Here is an 18416-nt window from a genome sequence, read left to right on the forward strand (position 1 = left end):
GATAGATAGATAGATAGATAGATAGATAGATAGATAGATAGATAGATTTATTAAGTACTTACTCTGTGCCAGACACTGTGCTAATAACTAGGGATATAAGCAGGTAAGCAGATCCCTGCTCTCAAGGAGCTTACAGCCTAATGGAGGAAGATAGAGAAGTTGGAAAGGGCAAAGGGGTGGGGTGGGGCATGGCCTGAGTGGAGGCAGTGAGTGGAGAAGAGGTGGGGGTGACAGTTCAAGGTCAGGCAACAAGGCCTGGACCCAGGCCAGGAAGTCTTAAAGAGCCAACATCAGCAGCTGGAGGCCCCTAGAGCATGTCTAAAATGTTGCTGGGGAGGTGGACCCAGGGTTCTTGTAAGCTGGGCACTCCACCCCAAATGCCATATCAAGGCCAACTTTCATTTTACAGATGAAGGCAGAGAGAGGTTAGGAGACTCTCCCCGCCATCACCTAACCTGTCTGTACCTCCACTGGCCTCTATGACCTCTAAGGTCTCTCAGTAGCACTCAGGTGTCTGACTGCAAACCTGCCCTCTCTCCACTGCATTATTACCTGGACTGGATGGCCTCTCGGGTCCTTCCTGGCTGTAAATCTGATTGCATGTACACGTGAGTGAGCAAGCTTTGCCACCACTAAACGTAGAGGGATCGTGCTTCTGAGTGACAGATACCTTCTGGGATTCCCCCTTCCCAGGTTCAGGAGCCCTGATGCGCAGCTATGGGGCTCTTGGTTGGGCACGCCTGTGCCAAGCATGGAGCGGCGCCCTTCCCGCTCCAGCCTCCTTTGCTCTCTCTTTTTCAGCTTCGCTCAGCACTTGATAAAACTGAGGAGCTGGAGGTGAGCAATGGCCACTTAGTGAAACGCCTGGAGAAGATGAAAGCCAACCGCAGCGCACTCTTGTCCCAGCAGTGAGCTCGGCCCACACAGCGCGGGAAGGTCCCGCTGCAGGCGCTGTTCTCCGAGATGCTGCTTGGTCCCATGCCTTCCAGAGGAGAAAACCCACCTCTGCCCATGCACACGCACACGCGCACCCCCAAACTCTCCTTGGCTCCAGGGGGCTAGATTCTGGTCCAGCTGCGGCTCCGCCTGCCTGTGGCTGCCTGGCCCCACGTGGTCCACAGGAGTTCTCTTTCTTAGAAGCACACTGGGCACAGCCTTGGGAGGCACAGCAGCCCTTGACCGCCATTTAAAATGGCGCTACAAGGGAAGATTAGGACTTGACTTCTTTTTATTGCATCTTGCTGAAAACTGGGGGGTGGGGGAAGGAAGGATGATAACAGTCTCTGAGGAGAGTGACCTTTGTAGTAGTAGCCTAACTATACGCTTTTCATACACAAAGCACTGTGGAGCCATAAGCCATTACCAAGCAAAACTCCTTCGCTGGAGACAAGAGAAGATGGTGGTCATCGTCCAAGCAAAAGTGACCTTACGAGACTCTTCACAGACAACAAAGGAAGGCTTTCGAAAGGATTTTTTTTTTATCAGTTCAATCTGAGAATATTTGATTTCAGAGTAAATGGGCAATAGCTTCACTGAAGATGACAGCTTTTTATTTGTATTATTTAATCCTTATACTGGGAATTGAAATTAACTTCTTTTAAAGGATGTAATGTTGCAAAAAAAGTTAAAAAGGGAATTGCAATGTTAAAAAATAAAACAATATGGTATTTATATTATCTTCACTTTGTTCACCAGTCGTCAAGACTAAAAATGGGATGGTCTGCTTAACAGGAATCTCAGATTTCCAAATCTGAAACTACACTTGGGAGATATTAAGGCAGGAGTTTCAGACAAAAAAACATGAACTGTTTATTAATGGCATTTAGTTCACTAAAGCTGTCCAAACAACCTTCTCTTCCTTTGCTTTAGCCTGTTAAAAGAGATATTTGAGTTTGAAAGCTGTTGATAAAAAGAGACAGAGTACTTTAAAGGAGCAAGGAAGCTCAGGCTTGCAGTCAGGAAGACAGTTCAGTTCCTGCCTTCAGACATTTGCTAGCTGTGTGACCTTGGGCAAGTCACTTAGTCTCTGCCTCACTTTCTTTCTCTGAAAAATGAGGTAGTTGACCTTGATGGCTTCTCAAGTCCCCTCCAATTATGAAGCTATGATCCTGTGATCACATTCATAGAAGTAACAACTCTCTTTTTGGCTAATAATTGAACATTTAGATTATGTTTTATCCATTTTCTATAAATATATTTTCTTTCTTTTATCCTTCATTGAGATAGCACCATGTGGTGGCTAGACTTGAAGTCAGGGAGGCCTAGTTCCCAACACCACCCCTGAGATTCCATAGCTTTGTGGCCCTTAAGAACTCTGTACTTCCAGCCATCCACAGGTCCCCTGGGACTTACTTACCTACAAGTCAGAGAGGGGCTACAATCTGTGTTGGCAGAGGGAGTTCCCACATCAGCAGCTTTTAACATTTCTAAGATCGGAGGTTTTTTAACTGTCTCTTATAGCTCTTCCGAAGTATTCTTAGCTATTTCAAACTGTCAACAAAATCATAAATCAAATATACATACAAAACAAGGGCCAGAAATCTACACAACTCCCACAGCTTCTAACATAAGGCAGAATTGTCTGAATAAACAAGAATTGGATTCTGAGATTTCAAGCTGGAAGAGACTCCAAGGTCATCGACTCTAAATGCCTCATTTTACAGCTGAGGAAACTGAGGCTCAGGGAAATCAGGTAATTTGGCCAGGGTCCTACAGCTCTATGTGGCAAAATTCACACTCAGCTTCTCAGATGCCAAATCCTCCATTCTCTCCCCTGGATCATGTTGCCTCTAACAAAGATGACGATGTGTTGTCTCTCAGTGGATCCTCCATGGAGAGCTGGAAGGGACCTCAGAGGCTGGCCCAACCCAAACCAAGACTCCAAGAGGGAGCCCAAGATTCCACAGGCCATAATGGCCAGAAGTGGGATTTGAACCCAGATCCTAGGACTCCCCAGTGCCAGCTCTTTCCACCGTGCCTTCTGCTTCCTTTAGTCTTTGCCCCCCTTCTCTTTGGTGTCCGTTTACCTGACAACACAGGTAATGCGAGCATAGTTCTGGTTTTGCTGGCCTCAGTCAGCACCTGTAGCGGTCTTCTCGTACTTCCTTGTACGGCTCATAGCTATGATTTTTACATCGCCATGATATCTAGCACTTAGCAAGTGCCTAGCACGTAGTTGGCCCTTTATGTTTACTGACTGATTGACATTCCTTTACTACACTATGCTATTACTTACTGAGTCACCTTCTAGTTGTTTCTAATTAATTACCATAAGTTTGAGGATCTTTGTACCGGCAGGCCCTATTTCTGTTGTTTTGGGGATGGAGTCCTAGGAACGAAATCCCTGGGTCAAAAGCCATAACTGAGGCTGACTCTTACTGCCAAATCGCTCTCAGAAATCCGTGGCCCAATGTGCAGTCCCACTGGCAAAGGCCTGGAGGGGGTCGCTTTCCTTCATGGCCCTGCCAGCCATGGGCCTGAACCCTTTGAAAAGATTTTCTGACATACGAGTGCATTGTAAGACAGTATCTTGAGGCTGTGTCTTTCTGATGATCTTCCAGAGTTTTTGAAAGTAAAAATATTTAATGATCAAAAGAACAATTAAAGAGGGAAGAGAATAAGCATTTGTGTGGTATTGCTAAGTGCCTTTCACAAATATTCTCTCACTTTTTCTCAGCAATCCTGGGAAGTGTAGGTGCTGTTATCATCCCCATTTCACAGCTGAAGAAGCTGAGGCAGGCAGAGGTTAAGTGACTAGCCCACAATCACACAGCTAGTAAGAGTTGGAGGCTGGATTTGAACTCAAGTCTTTGACTCCAGATCCAGTGCACTCCTGCACCACCAGCTGCCTCAAGAACAGTAAATCTGTTTCTTCAGTTGAAAACTTTCCACATGTCTCACCATTTTGGGAAAGGGCAGTCTTGAAAAAGCCAGCACTTCTCAGACACTGCCCCCTACACACACTGTCCTTTAGGAAAATCCACATCAAGAATACAGAAATGTCTCCTTCAGAACAATACACTGGCTTCCTGGCTGGGTGTTGGGTATACAAATACGAAAACAAAACCATTCCTGCCCTCGGGGAGCCTATGTTCTATCGGAGAGAAATTACAGAAAACCAAATAATGCAGTTTAAAAATATACAAATAATGAAGCGACTGGAGGAGGGAGGGGAACAGGAATGGACTTATGGGAGTTAGGGCTGTGAGAGATACAGACAAAGGAGGGAGGGCATTCCTGGCGTAGGAAACAGCTTTTGCAAAGGCAAGGCGACTGGAGGTGGAATGTTGTAAATGAAAATGGCAAACAGGACAATGCAGTAGGAAATTTTAGAGGAGAATAGTGGGTAATTAGCCAAGCCGAAGAGCCAGCATTTGAGCCCAGATCCTCGGCCTCCAGAGCCAGCTCTCTCACCGGTTTTCCGATGCCTCTATCTCTGACCCATGACTCTCAGGTGTTTGCGCGAGTGACGGTGGGGGGGGGGGGGGGGGTGCCCTGATCAGTGTATGCCTGGGGTGGAATGGCTCTTCTGCCTGCAGTTGGGTCGATGACAAGCCCCTGGCTCCTTCCTCTGGTGCATTCAGTCTCCTCCTCCTCCTTAAATTTGGTCCCACTGCCCTCTGCCAGCACCTCAGTCAGACCTAGGCTTTAGGAATTCCTGCCTAGTTAACAGCTTTGTAGCAGATGGAAGGGGAAGAGCCTAAAGGCAGGAAATCTAATTGAGGCCATTGTCCTAGCCGGCCTGACCCAGAGTGGTGGCCTTGGACACGGGGAGATGCAGCGGGATGCCTCAGCAGCGCTGTTAACATCTGGGGAAACCCCCCTCATCTCCTAGGTTAGTAATCCTGCCGAAAAAGGAGGTGAGTTTGGCCTAACCCGATCGGCCTTCCCAGATGGTCCCCTTTACCGGTCCGAGAAGACGAGTTCGGGTCACTGGCCTGACAACTGCCCCCCTCCTGTGAAGGTCAGCGCGCTCGCCCACCGAGCACGGCCCTTCCGATGCCCTGACCGTGGCGGGGCCAGCCCGGCGGCCTCTCCCGCGTGCTGCCTTCGCCTGCTGGCCCTGAGTCCCTTCTGCCCATTATTCCTGGTGCAAGCACCGTTCTTGGGGAATGAGGAGGCAGCGGCTGCCCATCAAAGGTCTCAGCCCGCGCGGATCCCTCTCCTCCCCCTCGGGCTCTGTGCGCCTTCACGCTGCGTGGGCGTCGCTCCCTGGGCGGCCACACTGCCCGGCTTGTCCTGCAGGCGGCGCTGCCGAGCCGAGCCGGCCTCCCTTCCGTGAGCTGGGACCGCGCCGCGCGGCGGAGGGGCAGAGGCAGAGGGCTTCGCAAACCTCTTCTGGGCCGAAGCGGCATCTGCGCCTGCGCGCCCACAGGGGCTCGGCTGGAGCCGCGCTCCCTACGTCTGCGCACGCGCTGCCCGAGCCGTTTCCCTCCACTCTATGATTGGTGCTTACCTCGACCAATCGCGGAGTCGCGGCGCCTCACTGGCTGCCAATGGAGGTTCGCCTCGGGTCTAGGGGGCGTGGCCAGCGGCCCACGCTTTCCAGCGTCCGGGAGCGTCGGCGAGGGCGGCGGGAAGGGGTTGCCGCTGCGCTGGTGTCCGAGTCGCTGCCCCGGGTGAGTGCTCCGGGTGAGTGCCCCGGGGAGGGGAAGGGACGAGGGGGCGGGGGTGCCCCGCGCGGCCCCCCTGCGTCTTCTCCAGGCCCCAACCCCCGCCTCCGCCCAGCGTCCGAAGCCCCTAGTAACCGGTGCCTCGTAACCTCCCAGTTACTGATGGCCCACATACCAGCCCCCCCAGGGGCCCCCAGAATCGTACTGACTCTGCCCGTAAGGGGGACCCCCTTCTGAGCTCCTCCCGTCATCTCGAGACTCCAACGGCCGCCCGCCCCTCCCCCAGCCCCCCAGAGCAGGGCCGCCTCCTCCCTAAGGCTTGGTGCGCCCCCCCCCCCCCGGGGGGGGCGGGGGGGGGGGGGTCCCCCCCCCCCCCCCCCCCCCGCCGGGCCCCCCCCCCCCCCATGGGGCCGAGGCGGGCCAGCGCCTCTGGCGGCTTACCGCTCCAGGCACAGCGTGTGATTTCCCGCTTTTCTTTTTCAGTCATTTTGTCCCACATCGTCATCACCGCCTCTTTTTTTCCTAATAAATTCTACTCCTCATTTTTCTCTCGTTTGTGTCTCTCTTACTTCCTGTCCCCCGACTCCCTTCACCCACCCCCTCCCAAAACCCCTCCCTTGCTTCCATTCACATTCACCTGAACACCCTCCTGTAGCCGCATCCTATTCCCTCCCCTCTTGTGGCTTTATAGACTTAGAAGCCTTCTATCCCGTTATAAAAGTATGTATTGGTCTCTTTTTGACTCAGATCTGAAACGAGTTGGGCTCCCTCTAGAAGTCCCTCCCTTATCCCCTCCCCCACTCCCCACCCTCTTAGTCTTTTCTCTCTTTCAGAATTTAAAAGACTCCTGGTCTACTAGTTACATATGTGTTGTTCTCTCAGTAGCCCATCCCCGTGAGAGTAGCATTGCACAGCTACCAGCCCTCCTCCCTCTGTTCTTCCTCCCACACTTCACTCCTATAAGATAATTACTCTTTTTAGCCATTCCTAAATGGTTACTTTTTAGAATCACCTTCTCAGGTCTACCCCAATCTTTCTTTCAAACTACCCAGTTACTTATAACAATATTAGATACGTGTTTTGCTTTTCCCCATATAAAAGTAAACAGTCTGCCCTTATTGAATCCCTTGTAATTAGTCTTTGATGTCTATCTTGTATTTCTCCTGTATGTAAGATTTTCTATTGAGTTCAGGTTTGGTGTTTTGTTTTTGCAACAAAATCCTGAAAGTCTGGCAATTCATTGAATATCCACTTTTTCTTTTTCATTCAGAATCACGCTTAACTTTTCTGAGCATGATACTTTCAGCCACAATCCCAGTTCTTTTACTCTTCAACATGGAGTGTTCCAAGACCTGCAGTTTTAGGTCACTGCTGCTGTGTCTTGTGTGATTCAAATTGTGGTTTCACCGTATTTGATTTTTTTTTTCCCTTGAGCTGGGGTTTCAGAATTTAATTGATATTCCTCTAAGTTTTTTTCTTAGGATCTCTTCCAGGTGGTGGTTGGTGAGTTTTTTTTTTCTACTTCTGCTTTCTTCTCTGGTTCTACCTCTTCAGGACAATTTTTAAAAATTATTTCTTGTATTATTATATTGAGATTCTTTTTTTGCTCATAGTTTTCAAGTACTCTGATTTTTCTTACGTTTTCTCTTGATTGGTTCTCCAGATAAGTTGTTTTTCTTACGAGATTTCTGACATTTTCTTCTATTTTTTTCATTCTTTATATTTTGTTTTATTATTTCTAGGTCTCATAACTTTGCTCACTTTCTTTTGCTCAATTTTACTTTTCAAATTGTTTTCTTTCTTAAGATTCTGGATCTCCCTTTCTAGTTGGTCGAATTTCTTTTCACAATCTTATTTTCTTTGAATTGTTCTTTTTAAAAATTTTCCTCAATTTCCCTCATTTAATTTTTAAAACCTTTTAAAAATTCTTCTATGAATTATTTTTGGGCAGGTAATCATTTGACCTTCTTTGGGATAAGAGCAGCTTTTTCTATTTCTTTTAAAATTTTTTTTCACTTAATAGTATTTTATTTTTTCAAATTACATGTGAAGATAGTTTTCACCATTCACTTTTATAAGATTTTGAGTTCCAAATTTTTTTCTCCCTCCCCCAGTCCAAGACAACAAGCAATCTGATACAGACTATACATGTACAATCATATTAAACCTATTTCCACATTAGTCATGTTGTGAAATGAGAATCAGAACAAAAGGGAAAAACCATGAGCAAAAAAGAAAATAGTATGTTTCAATTTATGTTCAAGCACTATAGTTCTTTCTCTGGATGTGGATAGTATTTTCTATCACAACTCTATTGGAATTGTCGTAGATCATTGTTTTGTGGAGAAGAGCTAAGTTCGTCCAAGTCGATCACCACACAGTGTTGCTGCTACTGTGTATAATGTTCTGGTTCTGTTCATGTCACTCAGCATCAGTTCATATAAGTCTTTCCAGGTTTTTCTGAAATCCATCTGCTCCTCATTTCTTAGAGCACAGTAGTATTCCATTCCATTCATATACCACAACTTGCTCAGCCATTCCCCAGTGGCTAGGCATCCCCTCAGTTTCCAGTTCTTTGCCACCATAGAAAGAGCTGCTATAAATATTTTAGTGCATGTGGGTCCTTTTCCCTTTTTTATGATCTCTTTGGAACACAGCCCTAGAAGTGGTATAGCTGGGTCAAAGGGTATGCACAGTTTTATAGCTCTTTGGGCATAATTCCTAATTGCTCTCCAGAATGGTTAGATCGGTCCATAATTCTGCCAACAGTGCATTATTGTTCCAGTTTTTCCTGCATCTTCTCCAGGAGCAGAACAGAGAGCTGTATGCAATATTTGTAGATCTGAACAAGGTCTTTGATACAGTCGGTCATGAGCGCTCATGGAAAATTATTGATCAAAATTTGGTTGCCCATAGAAGTTCATCAGCACTGTATGTCAATTCCATAATGGCATGCTTGCCCAGGTTCTGAATAATGGACAATGCTCTTGTGCCTTCCCAGTCACCAGTGGAGTGAAACAAGGCTGTGTGCTCGCTCCTGTGCTTTAAAAAGCATGCTGATTTCAGCCATGTTGTCAAATGCTTTCAATGAGGATGAACACGGGTCGGCTAAGCACTGATGGTAAATTCCTCAACTTGAAAAGGCTACGAGCCAAGTGGAGGGAATGTTGCTGCAGGATTTGTTTAGCCTCGGAAGCAACAAAGGATGGATTATTTCTTAGCTGCTTGTGCTAATTTTGTCTTAACAACACCAAGAAAACATAGGCGCTTCATCAGCCACCACCACAGCATGCATATGTGGAACCAACAGCTACAGCAAATGGAGAAGTTTTGAATGCTATGGTTCACTCACCTTGGTAGTATAAGTTCTAGGAATATACACATTGATAATGAGATTGATGCAACCATCGCCAGAGCTAACAGTGTTTGGGAGACTCCAAAGAAAAGTGTGGGAGAGAAGAGGTGTTAGTATGACTTACCATAGTGAAGGTCTACAGAGCCATGGTGTTGACCTCGTTGTCGTGTGCCTGTGAAACTTGGACAGTCTACCAGCACCATGCCAGGAAACTGAATCATTTCCATTTAAATTGTTTTGGGAAGATTCTGAAGATCACCTAGCAGGATAAGATACCAGACACTCAGGTTCTTTCTTAAACTAAACTGCCAGGCATCCAGACTGTATTGCAGAGAGCACAACCCCAATGGGCTGGCCATGCTTGCCAAAAAGACTGTTTTATGGAGGACTCATACATGGCGGTCAGAAGAAGCCATACAAGGACACTCTAAAAGTCTCTCTCGAGAACTTTGGAATTGATTGTGTGACATGGGAAACACGGCACTGCTTAGCATGGCATGCCCTCATCAGAGAAGGTGCTGTGCTCTAGGAGCAAAGCAAAATTGAAACAACTTAAAAGAAATTCAAGATGTTCCAATTTAGAGAATCCATCCCAAATATTCACACACACTATTTGTGCCCAGCCTGTGGTAGAGCATTCCAAGCTAGGATCTTCTGATCTGGTCTGCTCAGCCACAGTCGGACACACTGTGCCCCGACCCCAACATAGTTATGCCATTTTGGCCCTCTCCAACAAAGGCTGACAACCAACCATCATTTTCCTTTTCTGTCATATTAACCAGTCTGATAGCTGTGAGATGGTATCTGAGTTGCTTTAATTTGCATTTCTCTAATTAATAATGATTTAGGGTATTTTTATATGATGATAGATAGCTTTTTTTTTTTTCATTTAAAGACTGTCTGTTCATATCAAATTGACCATTTATCCATTGGGAATGACTTGTATTCTTATAAATTTGACTCAGTAGGAAAGGGTTTTTTTGCTTCAACATTCTCTGAGGATGAACCCTGGTCTTCGCTATTTCCATAGTAATTTTCTATGGTTGGATTTTTTTCTCCTTGGCCACCTCATTTTTAAAAACTTGTAGCAGCTTATTCTTATAATCACCTCTAGTCCTGGGGCATGGGGCATGGGTGAATGGTGTCTCTGGCCTCACATCCTCCTTCAGTTCCCCCTTCTGGCCTAAAACCAAAACCAAGAACTCCACTCTCCCGTAAGTGCCCACAGCCAGCAGCGTCCTGTCCCATGGCGTATGCTGGTTCCTTCTCACACAGGGCTGTGTCTCAGCAGCACAGCTGAGCCTGGCATTCCTTTTCAGTCTTCCCCTCATTCAGACTCCAAACTCCCCACACTGTCCAGGAGGTGAAAATTCCTGTGGCTAAGGCTGAGGCTGCCTCCCACTCCAGCTAGCCCCAGAGCCTGCCTTGCCGCTCTTTCAGTGGAACTAACCTGGAGGTGTTTCTGCTTCACAGGGCCCAAATCCCAGATCTTCTCTGGTTGTCCCAGGACCACTGTTCTGCCCCAGCATTGTTTATTTTTACCATTCTATATTGGCCCTGAGATGTATTTTGTCTTGTTTGTGGAGGAACTCTGGAGAGCTTGGAATTTTCTGACCTACTCCACCATCTTCCCAGAATCTTCTCTCCAGAGTTAGTTCTGACTTAAATTAGTATGTGATAGAATAGAATGGGAGTAAGGCTATTTCTATGATTATTTGGTATATGTTAATTCTTTTTAAGCATTACATGCTACTATTTGGTGACTTTTTGTCTTAAAAAAAAGTTTTCCTGATGCCATAGTTTTGAAAGGTATCTTTCCAATTTCCAGGGTTTAAAAAAAAATGACCTCTTACATTTAGTTTTATTTGATATTTATTATGGTATATCATGTAGGAAGCTGGTCTTAACCTAATTTCTGCAGGACGGCCCTTCGTTTTTCTTACCAGTTCTTGTCTAGTAGAGTCTTTGTTACCAAATACTGGGCTCCCAGCTTCCTTGGATCCTGAGTCTTCCTTGTCTGAGAATTTTGTAAATTCTGCTGCTGTAGGCCAAGCACTGTGCTGAATGAAGCAGGTACTAAGACAAAAATAAAACTGTTATCACCCCCAAGAAGCCTCCATTCTGGGGGAAACAGCCTGTCCATACATGAGGACAGACAGAATCAATGTAAGGTCATGCCATGCTGATGGGGCCGTAGGGAAAGACCATTTGTCAAAAGTAGCATCAGAATTGAGAGAAATGATGGATTCTGGGAGTTGGAGGTGAGGAGGGTGTGTCTTCTGGCCTGCCTTAGAGATGGACCATACCATGTAATGAGCAGCCAAAAGAAAGGCCCAGTGCATCTGCTGGGAAAGTCACCAGGAACCAGGGGGTGCAAAGCATAAGTACAGATCTGCTGCCCTGTGGTTTACCCAGTACCAGATAGTCTGGACAATTATGTCTTCATAATATAGGCTGAGGTCTGGTAATGCAATGGCCCCCTCCATCCCTCAATTTTTTTTCTTTGATTATATGAGTGAGTTGGGAAGGGTGGGGGATGGGCTACAGAAGTACCTGGGGAATAGAAAGCTTGGAGGGTTGGGGCGTAAAGGGCCAGGGCTAGAGCCTAAGAGATGGTTTCAGTTACCTGAAGGACTGCCTTGTAGGAGAGGGATCAGCCCTGTTCCGTGTGACCCCAGAGGGTTGGCATTGAAGAGACACAGATTGATGCTGGATGTCAAAAAACATCTTTCCTACCACCAGTGGTGTTCAGAGGTGGAGTGGGCTCCCAGAGCCTGCCCTGCCTGTTGGGGGGGGAATCTTGTGAAAAGGCGCATTTTTACCCTGTGCTTCTTTTGCTTTTAGAGGAGCCATCAAGTCCCAAGAGAAAACATTTCTTCCTGGCCTCTCATTATTATGGTGAAAGTGTCAGTGGTGAACATCTGTTGACCATTTCTCGTGATCACTGCAATTTATTGGTATTGGAGAGATGGATAAAGATAACATGAGCCTCTTGGACAGAAGAGAGACGTCCGAGCTGTCCTCAGGGAGCCCACCAGCTTCTCTTGGGAGAGCTCCCTGTCAGTCAAATGAACTCTCAGGCATAGCTGACTATGCTCTCTTGAATGGTACCTATTCCATCAATATCTCAGACTCCGGGTCTAAATTGAAAGAACATTTTACATATCTAAGTTCAGATACAGACCTCGAAATGCAAAAAGAAGAGCGATTTTTTGATGTATTGAAAGACCAAAACAAGGATTCTGGTGTTTTGGAAGATGTCTGCAGAAATGTAGAAGGCGATTACAAGGATATTATTGGTACTGACATTCAGAAGCGTGATCTAGATGAAGATTCCCAGCAGGAATATCACAGTGCTGAAGAGCAAGATTACTCTGGTTACCATTTAGATTTTGACCAAATAAAGACACTATATACTCCTGATTCAGAAGTCGTTGAGTTGGGAAATTCAGATTATGAAATTAAGTGTGCTAATGGCCTGGGAGAGGATCATGTGAAGAAATTGGAAGGTAGTACCTTTTTCTCCTATGAGTCAACTCACATTCGTACACAGGAAAATACAGCCGAGGTGTCCGAGATTCATGATTACCTGTCTCTAACCGAGTATTGTGGTCAGAAGTCCTGGAGGTGCCAAGAACACGAGGCCGGCATCATGAACCAGAGTGTGTTTGATGGCATCGTACAGATGGGAGGGGCTGCAGAAGAGCAGGACGCTGCCTGCAGTCCAGAGAAACCTCCGAAGACCCCAAAAGCCAACATTTCTCCTGACAAAAGGACGTCTCAGATGACTGACAAGAGAGGTGTCTGTGGGGAAGAAGGTGAGGAGAACAAGCTTCTGATGAAGAGTATGGAAAACCCTAGTTCTTTCCTGGAAAGAGCTTCACCGGGATCACAGCAACCCAGCAAATGTTTTCAGAGTTCTACAACTTTTATTTTTGATGAATCCTATCTTTCTGCCTATGATCAGTCATGTTATCAATTCATCCAGAGCACCACCAAGCCAGGCTTAGATTTTCCCATGCCTATGCCAAAGGTTTCAGCCAAAGAGAGTCATTCGATAGAAGAAAATAGCCCTCCAAAAGTGACCAGTGGTGACGTCATAAGCAAAACACACCTTACTGATGTGGACTGCGAGTATCCTAAGTGCTTGGTGGATGCAGACCATGGCTGTCTTGTCAGGGTTAACCAGACAGTCGATGCCAGCTATGATTTTAGGGCCTGTTTCACCACGAGCAGGGCAACAAGCACAAGGTCTTCCGTGGCCTCCAGGTCAAGCAACACAGAAATAACCATGATGAGAAAAACCCAGCGCAGTGAGTGGCCAGACGAGAAACTGAGAAGTGTCGCCTGCAACACCGACTTGTCTTGTCTGCAGGACTGGGCAGAAGCAGAGGGGCTCTTACGGGAGACTTTTCCCAAAGGCCCACAAAAGGCTTTTCCAGTTGAGAATTCAAAAGCTAACGATACTTTATTAATTAAGGTAATATTAAGCTTTTTTGTTTTTACCTTCCATATAACCTCCCTGGATTCCTCCCCTCACTACTCCACAAAAATTGTGAATGATAGGATTGATTGAAAAAGCACTTAAGTGTCTATATCTGGTATACAAGTAGGGAGTTCCTGGTAATCTGCTTGTGTGGCATCTTGATTTCCATCGCAGAAAGTTTCTAATTATTTGTCAAAATGTTTTCAGGATCACTTGGAATTGAAAAATAAATTTGATGTCAAAGACTTAAAGAAAAACCCCAAGAGGTATGCCACATGACTTATATAATGTGAATGACAAGCATATGAAAAGCCAGAATTCGATCGTGTCTGCCCAGCTGGTGTCGTTTTAATAGAATTAAATGGCCAAAGGAACCGTAAGAAGTTATGTTTCCAGCCCTGCTCTTTAGACATATTCAGATAGTCCTGGACAGATGCTTTATATAGTTTCTTCCGAAATTTCATATTTAAAATGTATTAAGCATGTAATACGTACAAGGCATTAGACATTTTTAATGCCTTCATGGGTACTCTGCAGTCTCCCCTAATAGCCCTTCCTTCTGTGTTATCACTTGGTCTGCCTGGCACCTTCTCTTGGCCATTCTCTCTCTGCTGCCATTCCATTTGGCCGTGTGTGCGTGTCTGTCTGTCTGCAGGCACACAAAACTGATGTCTCACCATCTCTGGTACTTCTAAGCGTAACAGAGTTTCCCTGCCTTCCTTGAGGACATGTATTTTTGTTTCCTCATCTGAAAATATGGTCGCAACTTCTGGTTTATCTGTTTTTACATGCAACTGTGGCAAAATACATTGCATTCTAGCCCTTCACTTTAAACTGACATGGGCATCTGTATGTTGAGTGTGTTTCTTTTAGGCAGAAAATTGTTGGGTTCTCTAAGCTATACTGTCAGAGTCCTCCATTTAGTAGGTGAATTTAGCCCCTTAACTTCTTTAAGTTGTAATTTTTGTAAGTGTAATTGTAATTTTTACATTAACAGCAATCAGATCCTTTTATTACTTTGAAAAATGTTTTCATATGCAAATAGTGTAGATTGATTCTCTGTCCTGATACATAGACAGAGGTTACTTGCCTGCCTTCTCTAGTGCCAGCAGGTAAAAGAGACACCCTTACTATAATAATACCTGACTTAGAAAAAGTGTGATTTCCTAAGATGTTTTCTTAATTTTTACAAATAATAGATTTATCTTTAAATCCTGAGTTATTTTCTAGAAATGTTGTGAGTGCAAATTCTGAATCACTTGTAGAACTGATTTAAGATGAAAATCTAGAAAACAAACAACTTCCTCTTAATGTTAAGTAGATTCATTCTGAGTTTTAACCTGATCCAGCTCTTTGTTTCCAAGTCAATTTCAACTTTCTAAAGAAGCGGAGAAGAATTTTTCATCTAAGTGTTGTCAGAAAACATTGCAGAGAGCTATGGAAGCAGAGTTGCTGCTTTTAAAAGCCCATTATCAGATGTGTCATCAGCATTGTTGGAAAATTTACAGACTTGTAATGGAAGAAAAGGAAAGCTTTACCAGGTATGTATTGCTAGCTTTTTAAAATATTATCTATCTGAAGCACATCAGAAAAAAATCACCTGCTTGCATATTACAAAATTAACAATCACAAATCTAAGTCTGATGTCTAAAAATGTTTTGCCGTGCTTGGAGAGGGTGAAGTACCATATGAATTGTGCTAGTCTGGGTGAGATAACTGGCCCCAGAGCAAGTGTGCCCTTTAAAAGCCTCCTCCTTATGGGTGATGGGAATGAATTGGTCATTGCCAACTCCCTTGAGGACTCCTGTTTGGAGTGGGCTGCCTCATCTTCCAGCTTTCCAAGTGGTGGCCCTAGAGAGGGTAATTCTATTAGTTATTTCATTATTCTTCTGAAAAAATTCTTAATCCTAATAGAAATAAGTCTATGTCCATTTTGTACAATGTGACACGTGAAAAGTTTGAGAGAGTTTCTGGTTAATTAATAATTTTATTAATTATGCTAGTGAATAATTAATAAAAGAGATCAGTGGCAGTCTCAAATGCCAAAGAACTCTCATGGAACCCACTCAACACTTTTGTGCCCTTGGAAGAGTGGGTGTTCCTGAGAGTGGAAATCACCTCTGGTTAACAAGTAATGAGAGAATGAATATTACAATGAGAGGTGGGATTATTCTAATGAGGAGGGGGGCAGGGGCAGCAGTGGTCTGATCACTCAGTCTCTTCACCAGACTACCTCTTCCTGGGGAAGCCTAGACAGCAAGGGGACCACCTCTACTCACACCTGGCTGACTAAAACACAATAACTGGACTGGTTTTTACCAGACTAGAATCTCTTTACCTATTAAGCAGATCTAAATTTTCCCAGTGGGGGGTGGGGGGCATCTGCCCAAGATTTCATCTCTTGTCAGTCCTGCCTTTCAAAGACTGACTGAAGAGCCTACAGGGAATGAGGAAATAAAAGGGGAGATTGGTCATTAAAATAAGAAAGAAATAATCATTTCTCTCAGCAGTAGTAAGAAGCATGTGTGTATAAAGCCCAAGATTTACGGGGTATTACTCACCTATCTTAACTGCTTAACAGGAATTTTGCAGGTGATTTTGCTAAAACAGAATTAGGATCTACATTACTGTCCCTTTTTGGAGATCTGAAACTTAAGTATTTGAGTATGAGAGAAAAAATCATAAAGGGAGTACCACTGGATGAATTACCTCCCTTGTCTGTGGAGTCCAAATTGTCATCTTTCTTTTCCACTTTTATTCCTTCCAAGGTATGTGTTTCAATAATGAGTTTTTTCTTAACATTTTCTGCAGAAAATATTCATGTTTTAATGGATTTCTCCTTCCCTCTCTCTCTTCCTCTCTCTTCAGCTAATGAAAGAAGACTCTCTTATGTAAGTTCCGTTTTTTCTTAATTCAGATAAGCATCAGCAGGCTCTGACAATAAACATTACACTTCTTTTGCCCTGTGTGTGTTCTGCATTTGGGCCTTACTCAGAAACGTTAGTGCTATTCTGATGTGTCCGCTTTGTGCACTGGGGTAATCTGTGTGCCTTTATTCCAGACTTTCAGGACCAAACTCAGCCCTCAGGGATGTTCCTGGTACACATAATGCTGACCCTGGTTCTACCAACCTGAAAAGAATCCTTTCTCAGGTGAGGTTGGGGGCGGGATTTAACTCCCTCCCAAGTAGGAATTCTTGGTTCTATAATTATGTGACACACAATGTCCTCATCCAGTACAGTCTGGTCCCTTTCCTGGCTTGGCCGTGTGACAGGGTAATAAGTAAGATAGGTTTCTATACCAGTTGAGTTTGTTCTTCCCTCTTTGAGCCAGATCTGATGAGAGTAATGTTCACTCACTGTCCCTCACTTCCTCTCTTCCCCTCCATTGTAAAAGCTTTTTTTTGCCTCTTTTATGTAAGATCATTTATCCCACCCTTCCTCCCACTCCCAGTACATTCCTTTCTCACCCCTTCATTTTTTTAGATATCATCTCTTCATAGTCAGCTCACACCTGTGCCCTCTGTCTATATATGTGCCTTCTAACTGCCCGAATAATGAGTAAGGTCTTATGAGTTACAAATATCATCTTTCCATGTGGGAATGTAAACAGTTTAAACTTAAGTCCCTCATGATTTCCCTTTCTTTTTTACCTTTTTTTGGGAGGGGGGGAGAGGGGAAGGCTAGGCAGTTAGGGTGAAGGGATTTGCGCAAGGTCACACAGCTGGTGGGTGTTAAGTGTCTGAGGCCAGATTAGAACTTGGGTCCTCCTGACTCCGGGACCAGTGCTCTGTTCACTGCACCACTTAGCTGCCCTTTGTTTACCTTTTCATGCATCTCTTGAGTGTTGTATTTTTTTTTAATTGAAAGATTTTTATTTTTATTTTTTAAATTAAATTTATTTTTAGTTTACATTATTTCCACAAGATTTTGAGTTACAAATTTTCTCCCCATCTTTCCTCTACCCATCACCCCAAAACAGCGATCCCACTGAATACCCCCTTCCCCCAACCTGCTCTCCCCCATCCCCCCTCTGACTTTCCAGGAGGGCAAGATGGATCTCCATGCCCCAGTGCCTATAATATCTTATTTCCCAGTTGCATGTAAAAATAATAATAATTTATATATTTTTAAACATTTTATTTTAAAACTTTGAATTCCAGATTCTTTTCTTCCTCCCTTATCACCTGCCCTTACTGGAAGGACAAGCAGTTCAGCACAGGCCACACATGTGTAGCTATGCAAAACATTTCCATAGTGGATACATTGTGAAAGACCGACCACATTTCCCTCCATCCTATCCTTCCCCCAACTTGTTCTGTTCTGTACTTTGACCCTGTCCCTTTTCAAAAGTGTGTGCTTCCAACATTCCTCCCTTCCAACCTGCCCTTCCCCTCCGTCATCCCCCCTCTCATCCCTTTCCCCCTTACTCTCCTGTGGGGTGAGATACCCTATTTAGTGTGTATATCATTCCCTCCCTAAGCCAGATTCAATAAGAGTAAGGTTGATTCATTCCCTTTTGCCTTCCTGTTCTTCCCCTCCATTGTAAGTTTTCCTTTGCCTCTTCTACATGAGATAATTTACCCCCATTCTGTCTCTCCCCATCTCCTTTCATTATATTCCTCTCCCACCTCTCAATTTCACCTTTTAAGTATTATCCCTTCCTATTCAACTGGACCTGTGCCCTCTGTCTATGTATACCTGTACACATATATACACACATATGTATTCATACACCCATATACCCTCCTATATAGACATACACACACACACATTTCTATCCGCTTCAACTATTCTCATACTGAGAAAAGTTTCATCAGTTACAATGATCATTTTTCCACGTAGGAATGTTAATAGTTCAACTTTGATAAGTTCCTTATGATTTCTTTTCCCTGTTTACCTTCTCCTGCTTCTCTTGATTGTTGTTTCTGAATATCAGATTTTCTATTCAACTCTGGTTTTTT

The 18416-nt window shown here is 44.7% G+C and overlaps 2 protein-coding genes across 8 annotated transcripts in view; both read left to right on the forward strand.

Annotated features, from left to right (window-relative positions):
• Positions 1 to 1671, forward strand: part of LRRFIP1 (LRR binding FLII interacting protein 1) — a 194693-nt gene extending 193022 nt beyond the window's left edge. For all 7 annotated transcript variants that reach the window (XM_069103185.1, XM_069103191.1, XM_069103188.1 and 4 more), the window contains one exon: positions 802 to 1671. In XM_069103185.1, coding sequence (XP_068959286.1) covers positions 802 to 912 — 111 coding nt within the window. In that variant the 3' untranslated portion in view covers positions 913 to 1671. The remainder of the gene's footprint in view (positions 1 to 801) is intronic.
• A 3824-nt stretch (positions 1672 to 5495) lies between these two features.
• RBM44 (RNA binding motif protein 44) overlaps positions 5496 to 18416 on the forward strand; it is a 30582-nt gene continuing 17661 nt past the window's right edge. Inside the window, 8 exon segments of the mRNA XM_069103192.1 lie at positions 5496 to 5631; positions 11812 to 11931; positions 11934 to 13447; positions 13661 to 13719; positions 14818 to 14994; positions 16035 to 16221; positions 16322 to 16344; positions 16515 to 16605. Of these exon segments, the coding sequence (XP_068959293.1) occupies positions 5496 to 5631; positions 11812 to 11931; positions 11934 to 13447; positions 13661 to 13719; positions 14818 to 14994; positions 16035 to 16221; positions 16322 to 16344; positions 16515 to 16605 (2307 nt within the window).

Source organism: Petaurus breviceps, unplaced genomic scaffold (assembly GCF_028583685.1).
Source record: "Petaurus breviceps papuanus isolate PSGF00001 unplaced genomic scaffold, PetGlider_PUasm1.0 567, whole genome shotgun sequence".
NCBI classification, from domain to species: Eukaryota; Metazoa; Chordata; class Mammalia; order Diprotodontia; family Petauridae; genus Petaurus; species Petaurus breviceps.